The 25,811-nt window shown below is 52.3% G+C and overlaps 2 protein-coding genes across 9 annotated transcripts in view; one reads left to right on the forward strand and one right to left on the reverse strand.

Annotated features, from left to right (window-relative positions):
- The window catches only part of DSTN (destrin, actin depolymerizing factor), a 34,296-nt gene extending 25,133 nt beyond the window's left edge, over positions 1–9,163 (forward strand). The window contains exons 2-4 of the mRNA XM_014790066.2: positions 2,505–2,812; positions 5,740–5,816; positions 7,951–9,163. Of these exons, the coding sequence (XP_014645552.2) occupies positions 2,505–2,812; positions 5,740–5,816; positions 7,951–8,060 (495 nt within the window). The 3' untranslated portion in view covers positions 8,061–9,163. The remainder of the gene's footprint in view (positions 1–2,504; positions 2,813–5,739; positions 5,817–7,950) is intronic.
- Positions 9,164–13,987: 4,824 nt separating this feature from the next.
- The window catches only part of RRBP1 (ribosome binding protein 1), a 67,377-nt gene continuing 55,553 nt past the window's right edge, over positions 13,988–25,811 (reverse strand). For 2 of the 8 annotated variants that reach the window (XM_087445650.1, XM_087445653.1), the window contains exons 11-24: positions 25,044–25,134; positions 24,150–24,242; positions 22,005–22,097; positions 21,841–21,924; positions 21,627–21,716; positions 20,818–20,910; positions 20,295–20,366; positions 19,600–19,695; positions 18,921–19,004; positions 16,989–17,096; positions 16,105–16,188; positions 15,720–15,818; positions 15,032–15,175; positions 13,988–14,531 (exon numbers count right to left, since the gene is read on the reverse strand). In XM_087445650.1, the coding sequence (XP_087301776.1) occupies positions 14,496–14,531; positions 15,032–15,175; positions 15,720–15,818; positions 16,105–16,188; positions 16,989–17,096; positions 18,921–19,004; positions 19,600–19,695; positions 20,295–20,366; positions 20,818–20,910; positions 21,627–21,716; positions 21,841–21,924; positions 22,005–22,097; positions 24,150–24,242; positions 25,044–25,134 (1,267 nt within the window). In that variant the 3' untranslated portion in view covers positions 13,988–14,495. Of the gene's footprint in view, positions 14,532–15,031; positions 15,176–15,719; positions 15,819–16,104; positions 16,189–16,979; positions 17,097–18,920; positions 19,005–19,599; positions 19,696–20,294; positions 20,367–20,817; positions 20,911–21,626; positions 21,717–21,840; positions 21,925–22,004; positions 22,128–24,149; positions 24,243–25,043; positions 25,135–25,811 lie in introns of all 8 variants that reach the window. The other 6 variants (XM_087445646.1, XM_087445647.1, XM_087445649.1 and 3 more) reach the window with 5 other exon arrangements.

Genomic DNA, 25,811 nt, shown 5'->3' on the forward strand with positions numbered 1-25,811 from the left:
TTTTTCTTTAGTGTTTTGGATTTCCTTCTCTTGTTCCTTCAAGCTCCTAACCTTTTAGCGTGGTCAAATTTCTCCAGTCATAGGACAGTGTCCCTGAAGTTAGCACTCAATCTTCCGTTTTCCCTTCGCCATTAACCGTCTGTGTTTTCTGTCTTCACCTCCTCAATTCCCTGTGGATCCTCAGCCCATTGTCCTGGACGTTTGCCGCCTTCCTCAGTCTTCTGAAATGCTCAGAGGCCCGGTTGCCAAGCCCACTGATCTGTTTTCAGTCATTCTGAAACTTTGACGTTTTTAGTATTGATGACCTCCCCCTCAAAATACTCTCCCTTGGCTTCTAGGATGCTTTTTTCTCCCTTCTTGCTTTTTCTTCTTAGCTTTCTGATCATTTCTTCTTAGTCCACTTGACTTCTCTTTTGCTACTTAATGTTGATAGCTCCATGGTATCGACTGTAGTCCAAAATATCTTACAGGTGCAGCCTTCCTGTTAGATCCGTGCTCATATTTCCAGTTGCTGACTGATCATCTCTACCTGGATGTTGTGCACATCCTGCGAAATTAACATGTCAGCTGTACCCATCCTCCCGCCTCTGTTATACGTCACAGTCTTGCTAGTCGCCAGTCTAGAGAATCCTAGGTCTTCTTTGCTGCTACCCGTTCATGTGTCGTTCAGCTATATTGGTTTGACTTTGAAATGTCCTTGGATTTGTTTTTTGTTTTCAACCCCACTGCTGTAGATCGGAGCTTTATTCTCCTCTGAATATTTGTAATTGCCTCAAAAGTGGTCTTCCTGCTTCCAGTGTCTTTGCCAGTTTCTCCTTCACAGTTTTCAGTATTTATTTCCTCAAGCAGAGTGTCTTTAGTTTTCCTCTCATCAGAAACCTCCACAGACCTCATTTCTGGTAATAGCCCAAACCCCTCCTTACTGAGGCTTTTAAGGTGCCTGTAAGTTACAGCTAGATTTGGCTGAGATTAGTTGCATTATAATTGCAGAATACACATTTACTTTCTATTTTCAATTACTGATACATGATTAATTTGATTAATTTCCAAGTCAGATTTTAAAGTGTCGTGTGAGATGCTTCACTTAGATATTGACAGATACATTCAAATACTGATGGGTTGGATATAAGGCTTCAGATGTTGGCTTCGTGTTTTTAAACATGGGTTATTCAAATGTGACTTAGAGATCAACATTATGGACTAGGGAGTTGGGCGAATTGGAGTCTGTTTCTAGTTCTTCATTAATTTTTGTTACTTTGAAAATTTTATTCATCTCTGTTCAAAAAAAGCAAAATGAAGGTTCTTAACTTGCTTAACATAGATGAACTGTGAAGATAAGAACAATACTACTCCTAAAGCAGTAAAAGAAGGTTTAAGAAGAGTACTTTTTTATGTGTGTGTGAGGAAGATCAGCCCTGAGCTAACATCTGCCAATCCTCCTCTTTTTGCTGAGGAAGACTGGCCCTGGGCTGACATCTGTGCCCATCTTCCTCTACTTTATATGGAAGGCCGCCACAGCATGGCCTGACAAGCGATGCATCAGTGCGCGCCCAGGATCTGAACCTGTGAACCCTGGGCTGCCAAAGCGGAGCGTGTGCACTTAACTGCTACGCCATGGGGCCGGCTCCCAAAACAAAAAACTTTTTTTTTTTATTTATCTTATTTTATTTTTTTAAATTTTATTTTAATATTTTAATTTTATTTTTTTATTATTTTATTTATTTTATTTTAATTTTTTTGTGAGGAAGATCAGCCCTGAGCTAACATCCATGCTAATCCTCCTCTTTTTGCTGAGGAAGACGGGCCCTGAGCTAACATCTATTGCCAATCCTCCTCCTTTTTTTCCCCCAAAGCCCCAGTAGATAGTTGTATGTCGTAGTTGCACATCCTTCTAGTTGCTGTATGTGGGACGCGGCCTCAGCATGGCTGGAGAAGCCGTGTGTCAGTGCGCGCCCGGGATCTGAACCCGGGCCACCAGTAGCGGAGCGAGCGCACTTAACTGCTAAGCAACGGGGCCGGCCTACAAAGAACTTTTAATTCTTCTTTTATTAGAGAAAGAGATGCTGTAGGAATGGAATTTTCCCAACTCTGCCACTCTGACCATCTGTAATGCATTATGAAAAGAATATTGGGTATTATTAATACCCCGTTAACTGGGGAGATGACTGTACCCCCCACTTAGGGCTCTGAAGAACCTTTCTATAAGAAGAAGATAATCCAGCACCTCAGGAAGCACTTCTTTTCCAGGTTTTAGGGTAGGAGGGGCTGTATAGCTTTCCTTACTCCCACATAATAGTGATGAATGGCTTATGTATGTAATCTTTTAAAAAGTTCAGTGACTGAAATTAGTGATCGCAGCTCAGATTTTCTAGTTTTCCTACTGGATAAGTATGCCTTAAAAATTTTAAGTGTATGCTAGTCTATAGCCAAAAGTTACAACATAGTATTTTATATTTGGACAATAAAAGTTGTAAGCCTCTTTCTGATTTTTTTCCTCATTATAGGCCTCAGGAGTGCAAGTTGCTGATGAAGTATGTCGCATATTTTATGACATGAAAGTTCGGAAGTGCTCCACACCAGAAGAAATCAAGAAAAGAAAGAAGGCTGTTATTTTTTGTCTCAGTGCAGACAAAAAGTGCATCATTGTAGAAGAAGGCAAAGAGATCTTGGTTGGAGATGTTGGTGTAACCATAACTGATCCTTTCAAGCATTTTGTGGGAATGCTTCCTGAAAAAGATTGTCGCTATGCTTTGTATGATGCAAGCTTTGAAACCAAGGAATCCAGAAAAGAGGAGTTGATGTTTTTCTTGTGGTAAGCATCATTAGAAGTGTTGAGCCTCTGTAAAACTCAAGAGTTAATCTCTTGTTAGCTTAGCACTGGGAGAACCAGTTCCTGGGACCAAAGTAATTTTCAATCAAACTATCTGCAATCATTGTCATTTAATTTTTATTTACAGAGTTTAATAAGATCTTAGCTGGACTCATGTTTGTGGGACCAAAACGAAATTTTAACCACTCTTTGTCTGCTTGGAAGAACATCACTTTCAGTAGTTAATTTTTGATGGGAGAAGAGGCAGGAGGTAGATTTCTGTGTATCCTCTGAACTCACTCCTTAGAAGCCAAAATTTCTCTAAAAATTCTTCCTACAATACTGAGAAGAAAGTTTACCTTACCAAAGTTCTCCTACATGCCACGCCAGGAACCCCGCCTCCTTTTAAACACCCGTCCTTTACTTGTGCCTCTGTGGTTTGCTACTTTTGAAGTTGGTACTATCATTCCCTCAACTGTAATATGTTCTACGTTCACACTGTCCAGTAGGGTAGCCACTGGCCACTTGTGGCTACTAAAACAATTAAATAAAATTTAAAATTTAGTTTCTTAGTTGAATTACTACATTTTAAATGCTCAGTAACCACATGTGATTAGTGGCTACCTGATTAGTGGCTAGCTTATCATGTAATACAGATGTAGAACATTTCTTTCCATCGTGGCAGAAAGCTCTATTGGACAGCATTGCTCTAAATGGTGAAAAGTGCCGTAAAGTGATTTAGATGGCCTTTTTCTTGAAAGGCTGTATAAATTAGTTATTCTGGTCTTTTCAAGTAAGTTAATATTTGAGATTAAGCTTGAGTTAAAAGTCACACCTCATTCCCTCATTTGATTGTATTATACTATATTCCTTGATATGGAATTCTTACGTAGTGAGAATATTCTCTAGCTTCTAAGGGGAGGGGGAATTGGTAACAGCCTCTGATTTTGGGGGAGTGAGAGTCCTCTTGATACTTTGACCTGAGCCAGGGCAAGGTAAGGAGGGGCTTAGCTTTTAGCTGTGTGCCACCAACAGCTTTGAGATGTGGGGCTAGGAAGTCAAAAGAATTCTGGTTCAAAGGAATGTAACTCTAGACCACACCTCAGTTCCATTTCTGCAAGCTTTTGTTGCACTTGATTAAACCACGATGCTGTGAGGAATGCAAATACGAGGTCAGGAGGGCATGTATTGGGGCAGCTTACTGTGCAAATGATACATCCTTATTAAAGAACGTTTGGAAAGTAAAAGTAGAAAGAAGGAAAGGAAATGCAGTGTTAGTGCAGTGTTTTATTTTGCACTATTATTTTTTTTAAGAAAAGGTAAAACCTTGTTATAGGAGTTGTCCTTAACAGGCTCTGTTTAGGGCACAGGGAAGGGCTCTTACTTAAAGTGTTTTAAATATCTGGTTAGAGTCAAGTCAGAGCAGCTACTGCGCTGCCTGTCCCTGGCCTATTTTGCAAAAGTACCCACTTCACTCTGCAGGGCAGGCATCTGCACACCTCAGGTTATTGTCGCGGCTTTGTCTCCCCTCCTAGACCTTAGAATTGGGAGGAATAAACATCTGAGAGACATAGGGACTGTCTTTTTCCTGGTTCCCAAGAACAGAATCCATGCCCCTTGTGGGAGGAGTGGGCTAGGTGAGGTTCATGCCACCCCGTGGTGTTGATGACTATTGCATGTCCTGGATGTATGGCAGCTAAAAGGAATCATTAAGTGCTTAAAAGGGTTTAACTACACTCCATTTACCCTTTGGTACCTGGGTAGTGTGGAGTGGGGAGGCGGGCCTGGGTTTGGCAGTATAGTGGTAAATAATGCATTCATAGATGAGCAGTTTGAGAAGGAAGAGATTTGTCTGTTTATTGTTAATATTTCTGTTATTTTTCAATATTGCTGATGAAGAAAGTGGTGAAGCATATGCTATGCTTCCAGTATTCATTCAAGAGGAGGGAGCCACTAAAAATTTTGTAAATACAAGATAATAGTAATATTGTAAATTGAGACATAATTATTGCTGAAATGCCATTAAGCTTAAAAAAAAAGAAAAGCTTGTGACGTGTTTTATAATGTTAGACTAAGATGGAAAACAAGTACTCATGTGCTCAGAATTTGCTATTGGATAGATGTAAATGAAGGGACTGGGGGTGGGTAAAAAGGGGACTTTTATTTTGTAATATATTCTTTTTTAGAAAATAATCTGAAGCAAAAATGCTAAAATTGCTAACGTTTCTTAATTCCAGGTGGCAAATACTTGATTTACAGATTATTCTCTATATTTTTCTGTATGTTGAAACTTTTTTCCAACTAGAAAGTGTTAAAAAAAGCCTTGTATAAAAATGGTTATTGGGCTGGCCCAGTGGTGTAGTGGTTAAGTTCACATGCTCCACTTGGGTGGCCCGGGGTTCACAGGTTCGGATCTCAGGCACAGACCCATGCACCACTTGTCAAGCCATGCTGTGGCGGCGTCCCATATAAAGTAGAGGAAGATGGGTACAGATGTTAGTCAAGGGCCAGTCTTTCTCAGCAAAAAGAGGAGAATTGGCAACAGATATTAGCTCAGGGCTGATCTTCCTCACCAAAAAAAAAAAAAAAAAAACTTATTAGCCTGAACTCAAGCCTTTTATTGATAAAAATGGAAAAAAAATTTTAAAGAAAATGAATTGGATAATACAGTGAATTATTCATTGTTGGATAATCTGATCTTTAATGAGTGGTTCTACTTTTTTTTCACCTTGGTCAGGCTGAGCGATTCTGTGTTTGCCCATCCATAATAGTTTCTCTCCAAGGAGGAGTGGGCAATAAAAAAAATTCTGTAGTTAGAAAAACTCAGGAGATTCTGAGGGCCCTCCCCCATCACTGATGCAAATGTTTAACACAATGTAAATTGTGCTTTCTGTGAATCAGTTTTTTTTGTTTTTGCCATCTCTATCCAGGGCACCAGAATTAGCACCTCTGAAAAGTAAAATGATCTATGCGAGCTCCAAGGATGCAATCAAAAAGAAATTTCAAGGTATGGTCTAGATTTACTCCCAAACATTTAGAGGTGTGATGAGCCCCTGGAATGGAGGCCACATCTTTTCTGAGAAGCACCTTATTTTCTTCGGAGAGCCTTGGCCATAAAGAAGGGAAGCACTGTGTGTTTCGAGAAAAAACCCGGAAGGTTGAACCTGGCTTTCAGCGTGTCTTCCGCCTTGTGCTGGTCACTCTGGGTCTGAATTGCCCATGTTTAATAACCCTGTTTTCCCCACATTGTGAGCATATCACTCATTCAGGCTCATTTTAAATAGTTTGAGATGCTGCCAAGTTTCTCACATAGCAGGTGGAGACGAATTGGTTTACACTGGTCATATTAAATAATAAATTTGCTGTTGCCTTTGAATGTAGTTGATATAACAGAATTGCAAAAAGGAAATGTTCATAAATGAGAAGGGATACTCTTATCTCTAGCTTTACTTTGGAATGGTATGATTTTAGGTAATTGAGTCATATGTGTCGAAAGGAAAGTACCCTCACTCCTTGAGCTGGCCAGTTATGTTTGACTTGCCACTAGGTGATTGGGATCCTGCTGAGATGGCCTGACCATACTTACTGTCTCCAGCAAGGAGGCAATGTTGGTATGATGGAAAGAGCATGGGGCACGTGCCCAAAGGCCTGCACGGAGGGCTAAGCTTCTCGTCTAACTGCTGTGTGTCTTTGGCCCAACTGCTTAACCTCCTTGGGCCTTGATTCTCTCAGCTGTAGAGGGGGAGGCTTGGTCTGGATCGTGGGAGCTCAGTCTCAGAGGTTGCCCCACTACCTTCCTGCCATGGCTAGCTCCAAACAGCTGGGCGAGCCAAGGTCACAAGGGCTTGGCCCAGTGTGGCTTTCATTTTCTGTTTGTTTTACTGTGACTGATTTTTATATTCTTGTAGTTGAACAGGTTTGCCCTAGCTTGTTTTACAAGAAAACAAAATTCTTGCTTCCTTTCCTGAAACCTGCTGCTGCATAGTTCAGGCCTTGTCAGGTTCTACATGTGTTTGATGTCATGTTGGGCCGTTCCCCAGAATTGTGTTCACCAGTTGGTTAACATGTTTTAACATGACTCCTTAGCTTCACACTTCCCCAATGCAATTGAAGAAGATTCAGAGTGGATTTCTTATCATCCTTATTCTGCGTTGGCTTTCAGTAAAGGGAATTGCTACGTAGACTTGATCTGGTGATATTCAAGACCGTCACCTTGTTGCCTTTTTTCCTAGTGAAACTTGCACTGGCTTTCTCTAATCAGTCCTCAGTGGCCTAAAAGCTGACCTGCTGTGCTTTCAGCAGCTCAAGAAATGGTCTTAAAATTATGGAAAATCAGAAACAGTGCAGCTGTTTAAAAGGTAACAGCTGTTTACAGAGAAGCCACTGTATATAATTCTGTAATTGAGCTTATTCTGCAGTGTGGTGATGTAATTCTGAGAAAGCAGTCAGTAAAACATTTTATGTAGTTTTCATTGTGATAGATTTCTTAAGTGTATAGTATAGTATCAGTGGAGAGCTAACTGTTTTCTAGAGCAAAAGCAATACCATTTGTAAATATTCTTACTCTTCAATACAGTTGAATAAATCAGCTGTGCAATCAAAACATTGAATTCATATTTTTACTTCTACTTTAAAAACCAAGAAAAATGACTACTAGACCTGCTTTGTAACTTTTTATTGAAGTACAAGGTATCTAGAGAAAAGCATAAATCATAAGTTATTGTAGAACTCAATGAATTTTCACAAACCGAACATAATGGTTGTTTCTTGCGTTTGTGACCAGCACCCCAGAAGTCTCAGTCGTGCCCCCTTCAGTCACACCGCTTCCTCTTACTCCTTCCCCCACAGGGTAACCAATACCCTGGCTTCTAATAAACTGTCTTTGGCTGATTTTGTGTTATACAAATGGAATCATCTGGAATGTATGCTTTTATGTCTGGCTTCTTATGTTCGTGAAAGCCATTCATTTTGATGCATGTAGTTACAGATTATTTATTCTCATTACTATGTAGTAGTCTGTTGTTTGTGTATACCAAGCTTATCTATCCATATTAGAGCTAGTCTTTTAAAGCAGTTTATCTTGGGGAAATAGGTAAGCTACTGCCATAATTCTAAATAAGATTGTTGTTTTTCCTTCCTAGGCATAAAACACGAATGTCAAGCAAATGGGCCAGAAGACCTCAACCGGGCTTGTATTGCTGAAAAGCTAGGTGGATCCTTAATTGTAGCTTTTGAGGGATGCCCTGTGTAGATCGTCATTCAGTGCCACAAATTGAAAGCTTCCATGTTTAATGTTATCCTCTTGCTATATAAGTAAAGCAGATATGTTTAGGCCAGGGTCTCACTGAGGGGGAACTGTCTTGTCACCTGTTAGAGTAAACATTCTGTAAACATGTGCAAAAGGCCCTAAATAAATCTAAAATCTAAAGTTTTATTGATGTGAAATTAAATTTTTATTGGCCAAATGCCTGTTTTGATGAGTTGGCTTGTAAAGATTAAGCTAATGATTTTTAATAATGCAGTTCACAGAGCAGTACAAGGCCACATGAAGAGAATTATTGCATCTTGTTAACCTCAGCAGTTACTTTGTTTCTTTTGCTTAGAGAATTGGTAACAATCTGGTTATAATTTTAGCCCAAATCCTTTATACTCTCTTGAGCTAAACTGAATAATGGAAAATACTTCTGCTCACAACACAGAACAGCACTAATATACTAACTACGGTAAGCTGAAGTCAGGCAGTCTCCTGACTCACCAGATGTGTCGTGGAGACTGCCGCGCTGTGGTGTACGCCTCTCGTCCGCGCCGACCTTGCAGAGCAGTTTCCAGCACGCAGTGTGGGAGCAGGGAGCAGCTCCCTGCTCCTGCAGCAAGCTCTCCACTCGCTAGTGGGAGACTGTTCTGAGAGTGACCCTGCATCTTGGAAATCGTGGTGTGTCCTCAGGAGAATGTGCAGTATCTTGTAACAACTAATTATAATGCAAATTAGGGCTCCATTGTGATACACTTTAATGAAAATGATAAATCAGTGTATTGACAAGCTGGGACACCTGTGATATCTTTAATTGTGTCTCCTTCAGAACTTTGTTGCTTCTGGTGCAATATGAGGTGCGGAAGAACATTATGTTTACTCTGGGGCCTGGGAGAGCGTAATTTCCTAGAGCGGTTTGTCGACTGTGTGTGAAATTGGGAGCAGGTATGACGGATGACACCCACAGGAAGCCACCACCTGACGACACTTGGAAGTGATCGTCTTTCACATCACAGGCATCACACTTTGTAGAGATGCACGAACAGTTGAACTTAGAAGCAGCGGTATTGGCTTTATGTAATAAAGGAAGCGTTTTTAACTTATCTCTCGTGTAATTATTCACGTGTGAATTGGGGATAAAGGATTTTGCCTTCCATCTGGGCTAAGTCGTGGAGGAGGTTTGGGTATTTTGGACACTTAGAGTTAAGGTCACAGCTCCCTCCTCCTCTGATTGAATGAAGAAGTCAGTGTAAAAGTTGGGAATCTTTTTCCTATTCCAAATGTTGATCTAAATGCCAGGCTTTTATCTGCTCTGTGATTTATTTGGGAGGCAAAAAAGCTTATGCTTTAATCAAAATACTTCTTTCAAAATTGTCTAGAAAATAGTGCTGGCTTCTGGTTTACTGATAAGCTGCTTGTCATTCTTTCACCTTGAATTTGTTTTCTCTACTGCAAAGCAGTGTATTTCATAACTGTGTACGTTCACAGGCCACCTGAGAAGCGTCGCGGGCCCAAGGTTGACCTACTCAAGAATCAGCCATGTAGACAGAGCCAGGTATTGGGTCAAGGGGTTTTAGGAGAAAGTCTTTTCCGTGGTCTCAGCTCGTGACGTGTGGCAGGACTTGTATAACCACCAGTCCACGCAAGTGTGTGTGCATTTGCACGCGTGTGTCGGGGGGAGGTGCCTATGGGGGGATTTCAGACAGTGTACAGGGATGTAACAGAATGTAAACATCTCCTCCCACTCCACTTTCACTCCAGAAATTGGGAAGATGCTAATAGTTGTGTCTCTACCTAGGGGAACTTTGAGAGAAAGTCCTATTGGATTCCTGAGGTTGGGGCCCAAGAATCCTGCTTAGGAGCACTCCAGGTAATTCTGATGCAAAATGAGAGTTTGAGATCTCTGCTGACAGTGATGAGGCAGAAAACTGCAGGTCTGCTCTGCCTCCAGCACGCTGACATTTCTACCAGTGTTAATACGTTACAGAAGTGTGTTTGTGGGAAGCTGTTGTAGGGTTCATCTAGAAAGAAGCAGAGCCACTGCTAACAGGCATTCAGAGCTTGACTGTGAAGTTTATTTCAGAGAATGTTAACCTCTGAGAAAACAGTGAACACCGTGCCTTGAATAATAGAATCAGGCTTAGATGAGTGGTTTTCTTTTTGCAGAACTGCCCAGAGTGCTGGCTGGTCCACACACAGGAAGTGCAGCTTCTGTTTCTTGACTGGTTCATTGCCCTTTGGACTGTCAGAGACTGGATATGCCCAAGGACACATCACTTCCTTATGATTTGGGGCATTTCTGAAATATGCTAACAGTCTCCAGACTGAGTTCCAGCTGGGCTGCAGCTGGAAAAAGGGTCATTAATTTTGTTGTGGCTGGGAGAGGGGGAAGTTCCAGGAGTCAGGATTTTTGGGAAGGAGCTAGGTACTTTGAGCCGTGTTTGGCTGGCCATGACTCGTTGGGCTCTGCCCAGTTTCAGAAGGGCAGTGGGGAAAGGAGTTACCAAGCCTGTAGCCAGTGCCCTCAGTAGCCAGCCCAGAGAGGTGGAGCAACTTGCCTATGGTGACACAGCTCATAGGCAGCAAAACTGGGACAACGCCTGGGGTCTCTTGTTTTCTGGTTGGTTGTATTCTATTCCCATTGCACCCTTGAAGAGTTCTTCATTTCTAACATCTGGAATTCTAAGGTTAGATCTTGTTCAGTGCCAGGGCTGAGGCTTGAACTGGGGCAGGCAGGAAGGAAAACAATACAGTTCTTTTCGTCTTTGAGTCCTATGAGACCCAAACCTGAAGGAAGCTCAGAGAGAAGGGGTTTATGGAGCGTGTCTAGAGGTTTCTAAAAATCTCTGCCTACAGGCCAGACATCTTGGTGTTTGTGCATTTTATTAAATATCACGCAGCAGAGATAACCAGGGGAAGCTTGTCAGAAAAGCTGCCAGTGGCACCCTGGGGCTTCCAGGCCTGGAGGTACCGTTTATGGGCCGTGTGACCCTGGAGCTTCAGGTCAATTCCAGGAGTCTCTAAAGGGAGTAGTTTAGATTAGGTGTTCTCAGAACTCACCCTCCCCGCTCTTGGTGGTGTGAGATGCAGCAGTGGCACCAAGCCCAGGCTCCCGCCTCTGAAGCCAGGCCTAGGGGAGCAGTGGTTCCTGTTGGCAGGCTGACCAGGGCCTTCTAGTAAGGGCTCTAGCCCAGCCTGGGTGATTGATTCCTGCCTCCTCAGTGAACGTCATTCCAGGCAACCACAAGCTCTCCAGTGGCGCAGGGGCATCGTGACATTTGCAGGACAGGGACTGTGATCGGCCAAGCCAGTGAGCCAGGGCCCCAGGTTGTCTGTACCATGTGGAGGAACCCAGGGGGGGCTTGTCAGCCTCTTGTCCTAGAATCTGCCCAGGGCGGTTGCCTCTGGTATCTTCCTGAAGGGTCTTCCCTAGTCTGATGATGGAACCTTGCCCAGGAGCAGCGGTGGTGACAAGGCCAGGCTGACGTAAGGCCCGGCATGCTGCCTGGTAGACTTGGGCTCCCTCTGCCGGCCTGGGAGATGCCACTGCTGGGCCTCGGCTGCTCAGCTCTTGCTGGGGATGGTGGTGAGGACTGATGGGCCCTTAGAGCTTGAGCTGCAGGAGCGAGGCCTCCCAAGTGGCATCTTCCCGAGCCCCAGCTCATCCCCATGGGGCCGCACACCCTGCCCTGTGCCTGCCCTTGTCTCACCTCCTCCCCACAGGTAGACAGCGGCCCCACCAGCTGGTCTAAGGATGGAGCAGCCATGGTCCTGTAGAGCCCAAAGGCAGCCGCTTGGTACCCCCAGGGTCTCGTGCCTTTCCTCCAGGTGCCCCCATTCCTGGGCCCTCAGAGGGTACCTGCCCAGCACAGGGGTTCACAATTCTGCAGTGTGGCAGGGGGAGGGGAGGTTATTGGAAACGCAGGCTCCCAGGCCCCAGGTGGTGATGCTGATGCAGGAGTCCCAGTGCAGGGCACATGTCTGGCCTCTTTCCCACCAGGAAACTCACTAGGGCCCCAAACCACTGACCATGCATGAAGCCCGTGTGTGTGGGAGGATGAGCTGTAACTCCCCTCCCACAGGGCCAGCCCTCCAGCGTTGAGCCCCTGCTCCTGATGCACAGGGCACCCAGGAGGTACAGTCACGGGCCACAGGTTCACAAGGCTCGGGGGCCGCTGTTTATGGGGACATACACTCCAAAACTGAACTCTTTCCCTCCAACTGGCCCCCCCCAGGCTGCCTGAAGCACTGCCAAGTGTTAGAAACTTGCCCTGCCTTCCACCAGGTGACCTACCCTTCACTTCCCTGGGGATTCTTTGCAAAATGTGGGCGCGGTTCACCTCACCGGGGGACTGAGACTTCCCGTGAGAACCAAGCACGGGACTGGTCACGTGGCAGGTGTCAGGTGTTACTGGTTACTTCCTCCTCAGTCTCCCGGCAAGAAACCATGGCATCCACGTCCCAAGTCCCATGGCTCCCGCTCCACTTCAGCCCCCTCCAGAGTTCTAGAACAGGTACAATAATCTCCCCTTGCTTAAAACCTCAGTGCTTCCTGCCTTCCACGTCCAGATCCCTTGTTCTTGGCAACCCGCTTCACAATGCCTGCTTGCCCTCCTCCAGTCCCCACGTCTGCACCTCTGCACCCCCGTCCCCTCAGTCTTGACCCTCCCCTCTCCTGCTCTGGTGAAGTCCAGCTTAAGCTCACATCTATGGGGAGTCTTCTCAGAATTTCCAGCACCCTGATCCCAAGACAGACAGTGGCAACACACAAGTGCCACATAGCATGCTTAGGTGGCCCGCACACCAGGCGCTCCCTGAAAGCCGGGACCAGTTCTGGGTGGTGCACACTGAGGTCAGCACTGCCCGACCCCTAGCAGGTGCCTGTGTGGGGGCGGAAGGAGGCTAGAGGACACACACGCACAATGCTGGTTCCCTAGATCTTGACGTTCCCACGACAACTACCCCCGAGAGGAGTCAAACCCACCACCTAAAACGGTGCATGAGATGCAAAGGTCCCAAAGCAGGTGACAGAGACTCCCGTTCTTGGGCGGCCTTTCTTTGGAAGCATCATCCTCCCCTCTGGCTGGCTGGACCTGCTATCAAAGTGCTCAGCCTTCCTCAAGCCAAGTTCAGCCAATCAGACCCCCTCTCCCAGGATTCTGAGGCTTGGGAGGGAGATGGAAGTGGATGAGTGCTGGGTTGAGGCAGCCCCTTGACAGGATTGGTTAATGCCTGCCACCAAGACCCAGGGGCTGCTCAGACTCACCTTCCATTCCTGGGTGGGCTCAACTCCTGTGACTCAGCCTCTGAATCCATTTTTGCTTAAGGTCCAGGTTCCTATTGCTTACAGTGCCCCTGATACACCTCCTGGCCCCAGATTCTCCTGAACCATGGTCTTGGGTCACCGAGGGCACGGTGGGTCTGAGAATCACGGAAAGCCTCAGCTGGCTTCCACCAGTGACCCTGCTTCCAGAGGGCAGGCAGTGGGCTGCCTGGGCCCTGGCCCACCCGTCTTGAAGCGTGGATGTTTGTCCAAGCTCCAGCCAGAAAGACAGAGACCCCCTTGTTCATTCACAGAGCTCACTTCACACAACAGCCTAGGCCACCCACAGCTCTGCTCAGGTCACCTCAGATCCTCAAGGATGGGGACTGTGGCCAGTGCATCTAGCCACCAGGGATCAGAGGCCCTGCTCCCTCATCCTGTTAGGTGGGCAGTGGGGCTGCGCTGGCATGGTGAGAAATGCATGGGGGGAACCAGGAAGCAATGAGTTTCACCCCCACTCTAGACAGAGCTGCTGTTCCCCTGACTTCAAAGAAACCAAGAAGCACACTTGTTCTCTCCCCAGGGAGCCAGCCCCTCTTCGTTCCTCATCCTGGCCCGGCCGCCAGGTGGGGCGTCCCAGCAGAAGACCAGATGAGACGGCAGCGCCGGGCGACAGTGTTGGTTTTAATGGCATTAACATCCAGGAGGTCACACATCGGCTCTGGCTGAGGGGCTGCCGCCTGGCTGGGCTGGGACCCTCCAGTCTGCTCCACAGCCTTACACTCACCCCCCGTCTGCCCGCCTCCCGACCCCACCCCTGAACAACAAAACAACTGCACTGATTGCCATACAGATACCTCGAGGGTCCGGCCTCCCCAGCACACACCCTGGGGTCTGTCACAGAGCCCATAAGGGCTTTGGCGTCTGCTCGGCGGTGGGCCAGGGCTGGTCCTGGGGAATAGTGTTTATCGAATGTGACAAAGGTTCTTTTACAAACTGGGGGTCTGGAAGATCTATTTCTGTGGTTCTAAGAGACTCTCGTCTCTAATGGCTTCTCCGACCTACTGGAAGTTGGGCCTGGATAACGCTGTGTCGGTTGGTTTATTTATTCGTAAGGAATGTGTAAGGCATTTTGGTAAGTTGAACGGTAACTTCTTTTCCACAGAGACGACTCAGACAGAGGTGCCCTCTTTTGAGCTGCTACTGTCCTGCGAACAAAGTGGGCAGGGGGAGGAAGAGGCTGGGGTCAAGGAGCCAAGGGGAGCAGTTACCCCAAACTCCCAGGGACCTCCAGTCCCCTGGATAACACCCCCACACCACTCCACTCCCTTCAGAGCACAGCCAGCCCAGCACGTCTGGAGACCCAGAGCTGACTCCTGGGGCTGGAGGAGACCCTCAGGCAGGATGCAGAGGAGAGCGAGGGGCCTGGACCCGCAGGCTACAGAGTGAGGACCTGGGCTGGCAGTGGGGGTCAGAGACATGCTGCCCACCGAGGGGAGTGGCAGGAGGGTGGGGGCTGGGCCTGGCAGGCTGCGTGCCCATGCCTGCTTTCAGAAGTCTCTGTCCCCACCCCCTCCCTCCCCCAGGAGTCCTGGGGCTCCTAGAATCACGCCCAGCCCTGACTCCCAGCCCACCCTGCTGTGGGGCAGGGCCCACCCCCAGTGGGGCTGAGCTAAGGCCAGTGGTGCTGGCCTGGCCAGACACTCACTGTTTCATCCAGCTGCTCCTGCAGCTTCTTCACTGTGTCTTTCTCCTTTGCTAGCTGCTCTTGGGTTGTCTTTAAAAGCTCCTGTAGCTTGGTGGCAGCGCGGCCCAGGTCACTTGTTAACTTCTTCTCTTTTTCTAGTCTCTCCTGTGGGTCAGAGGGTCGAAGGGGATCAGCGTTCACATGACACGCAGCAGGAAGGCCACCTGGCTATGCCCATGGGACCTGACGCCCTGGGAGGCCCTGAGGGTGTGAGGATGCTGTATCCTCGTCATCCAGAGACAGGCAGAGACGGCGGGGAGCCAACAGCCTGCATTACAGTTGTCTGTGTCCCGTCTACCAGCGCTGCCCGGCGAGCTTCCTGTGACACTGGGGCCATTCTCATGCACACTGTTCAACACAGCACTGGACACACGCATGGACTGCTGAGCACCTGCCGTGGCTAGAGTGACTAAGGAACTGAACTTCAATTTTAATATTTAAATTTAAATAGCTACATTGACTAGTGGCTGCTGTAAGTGACACTAGACGTTTAGGGACCTCCCCCCACCAAATCAGGCTGGACCCTGCTCGAGGGGCCTCTGGATGACTCCTCTCCCACTCCCACCCCCACCCCAGGAGCTGACAATCAGTGGCGTTGGCTCTCCCCTCCCAGCCCTGCTCTGGACGCTGCAGCAGCCCCACCCACTACCTTCAGCTCTGTGGCCTCCTCTGCTTCTGAAGCCTCGAGGGGGCCGGCGCTGCGGAGCTTCTCCAGCTCTTCCTGTAGCCGAGACGCCGAGCTCTGGGCCTTGGCAGAAAGGGGGCAGCGGGGTCAGAGGAGGGGGGCTGCGCCAGACGTCTCTCAAACCCGACAAGCCTGCTTGGGGACGGGAGGGCACCCAGCATGACAGGACAACAGTTCAAGCCTGTGGACAGGTGGCAGGGGACCGACCACGCAGCCACACCCCATGGGGAGGGATGAGGCTCGGCCCACCCACAGACCTGCGCCCACCTCCCACCGTTCCTGACACACAGAAGGCCTGACACTTGTGGCCCAAAAGCTGATGCCTTAGGGCCGCATGGCAGGGCCTGACCTCCTCGAACTCGGCCATGAGCCTCTGCCGCTGTGTCTGCTCGTCCTCCAGGATGGCTTCTGTCCGCTCCAACTGTGTTTTCAGCTGTGTGGAAACACCGCAAACACTGTGAGAACCTGGTGAAGGACCCTCTTGGGAGCCGGGGCTTCTGGGCAGGCTGAGACCTGGGGGCTCGACCTTCTAGTTGCTTCTAGTGCTCCCCCAGCCCTTCCCTGCCTCTGCTAGCAGGGTTGGCCTCTGTCTGCCCACCGGCCAGCCAAATGAGTCGTTTCCAGAGCCCCATTTCGGGGAGACGGTGCCTCAGCCCCCGGGTGGCTGAAGAGAGATGCTGACGGGACCTCTGCTAACCTCGGGCACTGTTAGCGAGACCCACAGGACAAGGTGCCTCAGAGCCACCGTGCAAGCCCCGCCTGGCCCCACAGCGGCTTCCCCACCCAGCAGCCACACCACTGCTCCTCTGGCAACAGGCCCCTGCCTCCTGGAGAGGGCTCTCGGCAGCAGTTACTGGGTTAAACATCTAGAGGGCAGGCGCCCTGCTAGTGACGTCCCAGCAAGGGCCACAGCGGGGGATCAGAGCCCTAATCGCAGGCCTGGCTGCCCTGCATCCCTCTTCCAGCCCCTCGCACACGTTATCAGCATCAAGCCCGGCACCTCCCTGCCTGGCCACCTTCCCTGCCCATTCCTCTGCTCTGTGGCTTCCTCAGAACCTGGGTGACTGCTGCCTGGGCACGTGAGCAGAGCGAGGTGGGGAGGGTGGGCCGTGGAGGCTGCAAGTACTGGTGTCCATTCAGTACAGTCCTGCCGTCCCTGCGCTCTGACGGGGGTGCAGGGGACCCATGGGGCGGTTAGTGACAGACATCTGGGGCCCAGCTCACCGCCCTAACCTCGACGGGGTCCTGCTCTGCTGGGGGGGCCTCTGAGGGGGCAGCCCGGGACCCAGCCACGTCACCATCCTCTACGTGGCTCTTCATCTCACTCAACTGCTGCCTGACCTGAAACAGGGAGGGGTGGGTTTGTGCACATACACTGCCAGGTGCACGCCCGCCTCGCACGCATGCACACACACAGACCCCTCGGGAGGACCGCTGAGACTCTCAGCACCCGGAGCCTCTAAGGGGCACCTGGTTTGGTAGCTGTGACCTGTGTCAGAGTTCCTGTGCAGGTTCACTGGGGCAGGGGGCCAGCGCCACGACCCCTCCCCTGAGCCAAACTGAGGCCTAGGGGCCAACGAGGGGCCCAGGCTGGCCCCACATGGAGACCCATGTGCTGCTCCCAGGCCAGCCGGCACAGAGCCCTCCCAGGAGCGGGCGGCCCTGACGGACGCAGCGCACACCGCATTAAGGGAGCCAAGAGGAAGTGGGGGCACCGACGGGCTCGGCACAGACAACACACCTCTGCCCCGGCTTCCTCCTTCAAGATGCAGTTCAGAGCCCTTTCCAGGGTTTAAAAAAGATTACGAGATGTCCCTCTTGCCTAATAAGGTACACCCACCCCTGAGCTCCACTGCTGGGGGCAAGTGACACAACTGGTCTCCCTCGATTCTGCAGACCACGGAGCCTCAAATCTGGAGGCAGCAACGTCCCCATGAAGTTCAGGGAAAGCTTCCAGTCAGGGAGTCTGGAGGGACCCTTGGCATGAGCTCCCCAGGGAACGCACGTGGTCTCAGCCCCCACGCAAAAGGTCCTGCTCCGAGGACCCTACCCCCACACTTCCTCCTTCCCAAGAGCCCCCCAAGGTGGAGGCCAAACTGTGCAGTCCAGCGACGATGAGAAACGCAGGGGTGTTTCCTCCGCACGTGCCCCTGGCCTGGGCCCGCTGCCTCTGCCTGTCCCCTAGACCCGGCTTCGGCAACGGCTTCCGTGAGTGGCCCTTGGGCTCAGGTGGTGACTTGGCCTGGGCAGTCCCCACCCTCCACTGCGACAGTCCTAGGTAAGGCCCGAATGACCAGTAGGGGGGTCCCCCACGGAGACGGTGTGCGGCTGCTGTGGGAATGTCATCCCCGTGGACCAGACCTCGGGTCTCCTCGCAGAAAACCAGACGTGTACATTTGTACTCAAAAGCTCCCAATTTCTAAATGTTGACAATGAATTCAAGATGTAAAAAAAAAAAAAAACGTGCAGATCAAACAGAACACGGCTGTGACCTTACGGGCTCCTGCTTGCAGCCCCAGCCCCGAAGCTGGCGCTGGGACGGTGGCGCCTGCCTCTGTAAGGCTGCGCTGACCCTGCCGAGGAGCGAGGACCGGCTCAGACGCCAAGGCTGAAAACCCGGCGGACCCAGAGGCCACCCGCACGGCCAGGGAGCTCTGCACATCTGTGAACGGGCACCGGGTACCGCCGGGCGTGGAGCAGGCCCCCCGGCAAGCCTGGGGATTTCGCTGGATTGGTGTGAGCCACCGCTAAGGGGAGAAGAAACCTGAGTTCCACCAAGGGCGAGGCATGTGCTGAGAGCCAGAGGGCGGACAGGTGCTCAAGCCCAGAGGGGCCTCAGGTGACACTGGGCTCACAGGGCGTCAAACACCCAGAGGTCCCAGCCCTGAGCTCCCATGCCTTGACTGGGGGCCAGACTGCACCCAGGCAGGCGGGAAGCAGAGCGTGAGCACGGTGGTCCCAGCAGCCACAGGCCCAGCTCGGGGGTTTGGGCAAACAGGCAAGGAGGCCCCAGCAGGCCCGAGAAAGGCTGCCCGCACAGTAGCTCGGTGCACATCCCCCACCACGCCGCTTACGTTTGATGGGACTTACAAGCCCGATTGGACGTTGGTCTCCCACGCGCATAACCACTGGCGCTCACCCCTGCCCCACACCCGGTTCACTCACCAGGGCGAGCTCATCGCTTTGTTTCTGGGCTTCACTCTTGGCTGCATCCAGCTGAGACTGCGATTCTAGTAAAAGCTGCCTCAACTTGGAGAGACACAGACCCAGGGGAAGGGAAAAAGGAGAGAGCAGAAAACGAGCTCCTGTGAGTCGGCACCTGCACACCCCTGCAAAGCCCTGCACACCCGCGGAGCCCACCAATGAGGGCGTCATAGGGCAGGGTGGCACGCAGGCGCAGGGCTGCCCACAGCTGCCCTTGCTTGCTGAGGCTGCGGAAGGACCTTATCACTACACACCTGGTCCTGGGCCTTTGCAAATGTTTCCGATTGTCTCTTGCAAAATAAGGCCGACAATCTGAGATCAAACCAGAATCAGGGACGCCAGGTTTGTGCTTTCTGCTCCCGGACAGTCAGAAACCAGTATCAGATTTAAATCCATTCTGCCCAGAAAGGGTGTCACCAAGCAGACAGAGAATTCTCTTGCTGCAAGGCTGACCTGGCTTCACCCCTGCCCTGTCGGCAGGGTTGCCTTTTGGAAATCTGCCCCGTGACACGCCTCCTTAGGCTGGCCGGTGCAAGGCCTGGGCCAGAAGCCTGAGAACTCAGACTTTGAACCCCTGCTGACGAGAGCTGTGAGGAAGAGCAGCTCTGGGCAGGCCCGAAACTCCGCTGGGCAGACTTACCCCTGCCACCTCCTTGGCATAGCTCTGGCACTCAGCGCTGGCCGCTGCCATGTGCTTCTCCAGCTCTGCCTCCAGTTGCGAGGTGTGCTCCCTAACCTGGACAGGCACGTGCACGTGTCAGAGGCTCGAGTCGGCCAGCAGAGGGCACCAACCTCAGGCAATAGGGCAATGGGGCGACAAGTCTGGCCGGCCCTGGGATAAGGGCCGAAGGACACCTCCATGGCCCATCAGCTATCGGACAAACTAAGGCCAGCAGAAGTGAGCCCAGGGCAACATAATACCTCACTGGAAACGGTACCCCGAACCTCAGCACTCCCGGGTCCTGACGTGTTCCCAGACCTCAGCAGTCGGGGAGAGGAGAGCTTTTAGACTGACTTGCTAGGTGGATACCAGGGGTACCTTCTCAAAGGCCTGGGCTGACTATATGCCTGGAGAGAGCAGGGGGGCCACCCCGCACACATCCCATGATCCAGAAGGCCACTGCAGAAGCCGTTTCCCAGGGCTAGGCATTCTGCAGGGCCCACAGCATCCCAGGCCCCTCTGAGCTTGTAAGCGGCTCTCGTTAAGGAAAAGCAGGCCTGATGAGATCCCTTAGCCTCTCTTAAGACATGTGGTCTACGAGGGAAAAGAACTACAGCAGCCTCTGTAATAACGTTAAGGAAAGCAGCTCTCTGAGCAGAGCCCCCCACACATACCTGATCTGAACTTTCAAGTTCTCCTTTTAGCTTCTCTACAATCTCTTCGAGATGTTTCACTGTGACCCGTGACTACAAGGTAAGGGGAAGGCCCGTCAAACATGAGCCCCTGTGGGGGGATCTGTCTGGGGACACAGCACCACGTCTCCTCACAGACTGTCCTGGGCCCCGAGCAGGACGGGCCCCACCTCTCAGGAGGCCCAGTGGTGCCCGCCCACTCTGAGCGTGACCCAGCAGCCTCTTCCCGGGGGTGGGCCGGGTGGGGGGGTGTCTCTCTAAGACTGAGAAGTTAGCTGTCATTCTGCAATCACACTTCATATGCTGTCACCAGAACCCAGCAGACTGAACTCCCGTCTCCCAAGAGACCCCCACGATCCCATCAGCTCTCCCCCGGGATTTTACGGAATTCTGACCCAGCTGTCTGTCTCGAGTACGTTCGGTTTGAATTCCTAGGGAAGGTGGCCCTCCCAGGAGCGATGCTCATGTTGCTGGACCCTAGAGGGAGTCAGAGGGCCGCCCGTACCTTCTGGAGCTCCTCCTCCGTGGCGCTCACTTTGGCCTTCCACACTTGCTCCTCCTCTTCCACACTCTTCTGCAGGTCTCTGAGCATGCCCTCCTGCGGGGACGGGGCACTGAGGCAGGGCCCTCTCCGCTGAGGCCCCACCCCACATAAACACACAACTGCCGCCTCCTGTCCCCTCAGCTCCTCCATGATGGCCGCCCAGACACCAGCATGGCCCTGCTCTGATTTCTTCATGGGCAGTGTCATGTAGGGAGGAGGGTGGGCCATGGCCCTGGTGTAGGGCCTTCTGGCCAATGTGTGAACACTGGCTGTGGACCACACAGGGGAATGAGGTCTGTGACCAGAAAGAGTTTGCCACCAGCGCCGACCTCAGTGGCCCAGGATGAGGAACACAGAACAAGGTCGGTCAGAGTGGGAGGGCTGGACCTAGCACTGCTTCTGGAGTCACAGAGACAGAGGCTTTAAACCCACCATCAGCCAAACGCTCCCCTCTTCCTTTCCCAGACTGTTCCTTGTTATGACCAAGCGTCTCCATCCCAAGAGCCAGCCCCAAACCTTCAATTCGGCCCTCTCCTCAGCCTAGAAGCAATGAAGATCTGAGCACCTTATCCATCCCCTTTACCACCCAAAATGGGCCCCAGAGAGGGGCAGTGATTTGCCCAAGGTCACAGAGCCACCATTCAATCCCAGGGGGCCAGTGGGCTTTTCCACACCACCACCTGCAGGCCCCGAAAGTTCTCTTTCCCAGAAGCCCCCTGCTGGATGCCTAGCCAAGAGCCTCGCCACAGGCCCCGCCTCTCACGCCTTACCGTCTCCCCCAGGATGGTGCGGTACTGCTCACACTCGGCCTGCAGGGTGCTCTGGGTCTCCTCAGCCTCCCTCAGCTTAGAGGCCAGGTCCTGAGGGCAGAGGGCAGAAGAGGGATCTGATTAGCTGAACACTAAGGTTTCTCCCAGCTGCCCAATGCAACTCTGGGCACCCTCCCTTCCCAGGGACGGGGCAGCCCTGGCAACCCACGCTTACCGAGACAGGCTCAGTGTTAGCTGACGGCTGCTGCAGAAGCTCAGGGCCTTTCTCTTTGAGTTCTTGCAACCACTCGGCATAATTCTGCAGGAAAAACGTGCAAGGTGGGCCCAGCGACATTCCCTATTAGCAGCGGGTCCTGCAGGAGCCACCTGCCCTCCTACCTGGTGTGTCAAGTCAGAGAGCGCAGGGAGCAGAGCCAGCAGGGCCTCCTTGGTCTGTGCCTCAGTCAGGCTGAGCTGCCTTTCTGACTCCTCCTGAGGGGCAGGGGGAGGGCGCTGTTCAGCCTGGAGGTGTAAGGCAAGCCCCAGGGAGTGTTCATGGAGACATCTGCGTCTCCACTCCCCAGAAGGCTCGTCCTCAGCTCTTCAGGGACAAGGATCAAAGAAGACAGGTGGCTCCGTGGGCAGCGGCAGGGGTGTTTAACCTCAGGGCAGGGTCTGGCCAGCCGGGCCTGTGCCAGGTCAATTTTAAACCAACTCAGTTTGAGTGAAGGGGGCTAGGGGCGGCCCACGTGGCGGGTGCAGGTTTCTCCCACACCACCCAGCAGGCACTCTGGCTCCATCAGCCCTCGATTTCCCAGGTCTCCACGTGCGTGTGTGCGTGTGCACACGTGTGCACGCATGGGCACCCAAGTTACTGTGGGAGCCAGGGAAGACGCAGAGGAGAGGCACATCTCCCAACAGCCACCAGAGCTGGGAGCTACCGGCCACTAGGAGCGGCCAGCCCGGCCCCCCGGAGGGAGGGAGGAGCAGCATCCACTCTGCAGGGCGAGAAACCAGCTCAGTGGGGATAAGGGCCGGTCGGGGTCACATCTCTCCCAAAGCCTGACACACGCCATGGCCATGCTGGGCCAGAGCCCCCATCCGACCTCGTTCAGGCTCCCACTCAAAGCATGGAAAAGGAACCGGAGGAGGACTGAAGGAGCTATAAAGTAAAGCCTAGTCAGCAGTGTCCCCTGGGGACAGATAACACCCCTCCCCACACCCTGCGGGGTGGCTGCAGAAGATTTCTGGCTAAAATGGAGTCTTATCTAATAACCTGTCCCCAGCTAGGAGAGCTGCCGCCAGCCCTACCATGATCTTGGCACGGCCTGAGCCCCAGGATGGCATTAGGAACTCCGACTGGATTAGAGCTGTCGAGTGGACCGTGCATATGGAGGATGGCTGCCAAATGGACGCCCAGCCTGACCACAGCACCCACATGGTCTGGACTCAAGTCTCAGAAGTGGATCCTTCTTGGCTAGCCCAGTGATCCACAGACAATGGCCATGGCCTGCCATGGACCCCGACTACCATTCAGGCTCCCCAGTCATGGGAGCCTGAGGCGAGAGCCAGAGGACCTGGCTTCTGTCTTCATCTGGCTGCATGACCACAAGTCAGGCGACACCTCTGGTCACAGCTTCTGCATTCTCCGGAGAAGGCCAGACAGGCTCCAGGATCACCTCTGGGGAGTCTAAGTGCAGCTGCCACAGCAAGACTCAGGGCCAGCCCTCCACCTCCCGCCTGTCTAGGGGCCTCAATTGGTACAACCCTCAGGCTTCCTGGGAGGCTCAGAAAAATCATGGCAAAGCTGTGGATAACAGGACAGACATTCCTTCTGCATGAACAAGGCTGGGAGGGGAAGGAGGGCTGGCTGCCCAGGGCCTGTCACCAGGGACGGAAGTGTGTGGTGAAAGTGGGTGGGCGAGGCCTCCAATTGCTGCGGCTGCAGGACACATCCCCAGCCAGAGCCTCAGTGCAGGCTCCAGGGGTGATGTGGGGGCCCCAGGCACTGGGATGCCTGCACTCCCCCACCTGGTGGCACTGAGTACAGGACCAACATGGATTTCAGGGCCTAAATGCTTGGGGCTAAAGACGTCCTTCCCCTCTGACTTACTGTCAAGATCCATCACAGAGGCCCCTGGGCCATGATTTCAGAGGGCCTGAGAAAGCAGCAGGATCATTCAGAACATCAGGGGAGAAAAACAACAGGAAAAAAGTCCACGAAGACGGCCCCCTCTTGGCCCACTCAGAGGCAGGCAGCCAGGCGGGCTCGCGGCTCCCCCGGCCTCTCAGCCTGTGCCCCCTGACGGCAAAGCGCCAAGCAGAAAAAAAGCAATTGAGGTACATTTTCCCCCTTAATTTTAAAGAGAAATGAAAGGAAGGGACGGAGAGAGAGGAGGGCAAGGAGGAGGACGCAGGAGCGGCCTGTGTGCCGGCCTCGTAGCCCCTGGCGTGGATTTCCGAGACACTCCCAGGCTGGGGCTGCTCTGCACACAGTGTGCGTGGTCTGCTAAACCACACGGGTGCTGCTAACAGGACTCTGACCTTGGCCCGGGTCAGGGAGCGCAGCTTCTCCTCACAGCCTCTCTCCACCGAGGCCAGTGCCTCCATCGCCTTCCAGTTCTTTTCTCGGAGCTCCTGGGAGGGGAGACATGACAAAGGTCAGCATCCAGGCGGATCAGCCGCTTACACAGCGCCCGTGAGCTGCCTGTCGGTCTCAGCAGAGACTGCACAGGGGGCTTCCAAAGGGACAAAATGCTCTTTCTCTTGGCCATGTCCACTGGGCCTCTCTCGGGCAGCACTAACACAGGCCAAGGTGCCACAGCCTGCTACGGGGCGCCGTGGCATAGGGCATAAGGATGCTGGTGGCCTCTCAGGGAGACTCTGGTCTGAAGGAGCAGCGAGGAGAGTCTGCCGGGCTCCTCAGAGAGGAGAGGCTCCCACCACCAAACAGCAAGCCCTGACCTCTCGGCCGGCTCTGGCCAACCCAGGCACAGGCGAGGGTTCCTTGGGGAACAGCAGACAGGCAGCCGGCAAGCCCGGGCTCTGTGAGGGGCGGGGGCAGGCAGACCAGTGGGGAGGACGCAGCTGAGGCTCTTCTGCACCCCTCACAGAGAATAAGAGCTTCCCCACCCTCTTCTCCCACTCCGAGGGAATCACATGACCCAGGCCAGTTGGCACATTCTGTCCCCGTGGAGGGGATGCAACGCTTGGGCACTTGACCCAAGCTGACCCAGTGGGAGTCAGCCCTGGAACTTCTGATGGACCTGAGGGGGAGGGGGGCCCCCAGTTCCTCAAAGGAAGGAGGGTTTTCAGCCGTGAGTAGCCGATAGGATGGAAAGAGGTCGCTAAGCCCCTTCCTGACTAGTTCGGGGCAGCTTTTACACACCAGGCCCACCATCTCAAACTCAGCTCCCACACACACCCCTCAACACTCACGTTGTTCTTCGTTTTCTGCTGCTCGACTGCTTCCTTGAGCTCCGTGGCCTCCTTCTCCAGACACCACACCTGGGACTCTAGCTCCTTGAGGCTGAAGGGAGACAGCAGGCTCACTGCTGGGCTCCAGGGAGCCGCAGCGCCCACACGTCCTGTGTCGGGAGGGTACCATCCTCCACCCACGCGCCCGGCCCAGCCAGGAGTACCTGCCAGGCTGGGGTCAGGCCCTTCCCGTTCCTTTCAACCACCTCGCAGGGCACAATCTTCCAGGGAAGCCTGAGCAGCTGCCCCAGCCCCTCCTCCCACTCATACAGAGAGCCCAGGGGCCAGGGTGCAGACTTCAGAGGCCACTAGAGTCCCACTTGGTGATGCTGGCTGCTGGGACTGCAGAGGTCAGGGCAGCCACAGTGGCCAGTGCAGGGATGGGCCCCAGACAGTTGGATTTTCAGGATGCTTTTTCTTCTAGTGAACTGAGTCCTGCTGCCTGGTATGTGGCACCTGGTCCTGCTCAACCTGGTCCTGCTCTGTCCCCACAGAACATGTTGGCTGGCTCTTCCCTGTGGTCACACCTGGCCTCAAAAGACACGGGCTAGCCCTGCTCAGAGGATACCTGAGCTAGAGACTCACATGGTGCTGTCACCTGCACACCCATTGAGCCTCTGGACGCTATGGCCCTCATCAGTTCAAAAAAGGCCACTACTGGCTCCCCACTAGGTAGGGTGGGACCATCCTTTGTCCAAAACCTAACTGCTGAGACCCAACGGCTTCCCT

Source organism: Ceratotherium simum, chromosome 21 (assembly GCF_057802395.1).
Source record: "Ceratotherium simum simum isolate JZ-2026a chromosome 21, ASM5780239v1, whole genome shotgun sequence".
Classification (NCBI taxonomy): domain Eukaryota; kingdom Metazoa; phylum Chordata; class Mammalia; order Perissodactyla; family Rhinocerotidae; genus Ceratotherium; species Ceratotherium simum.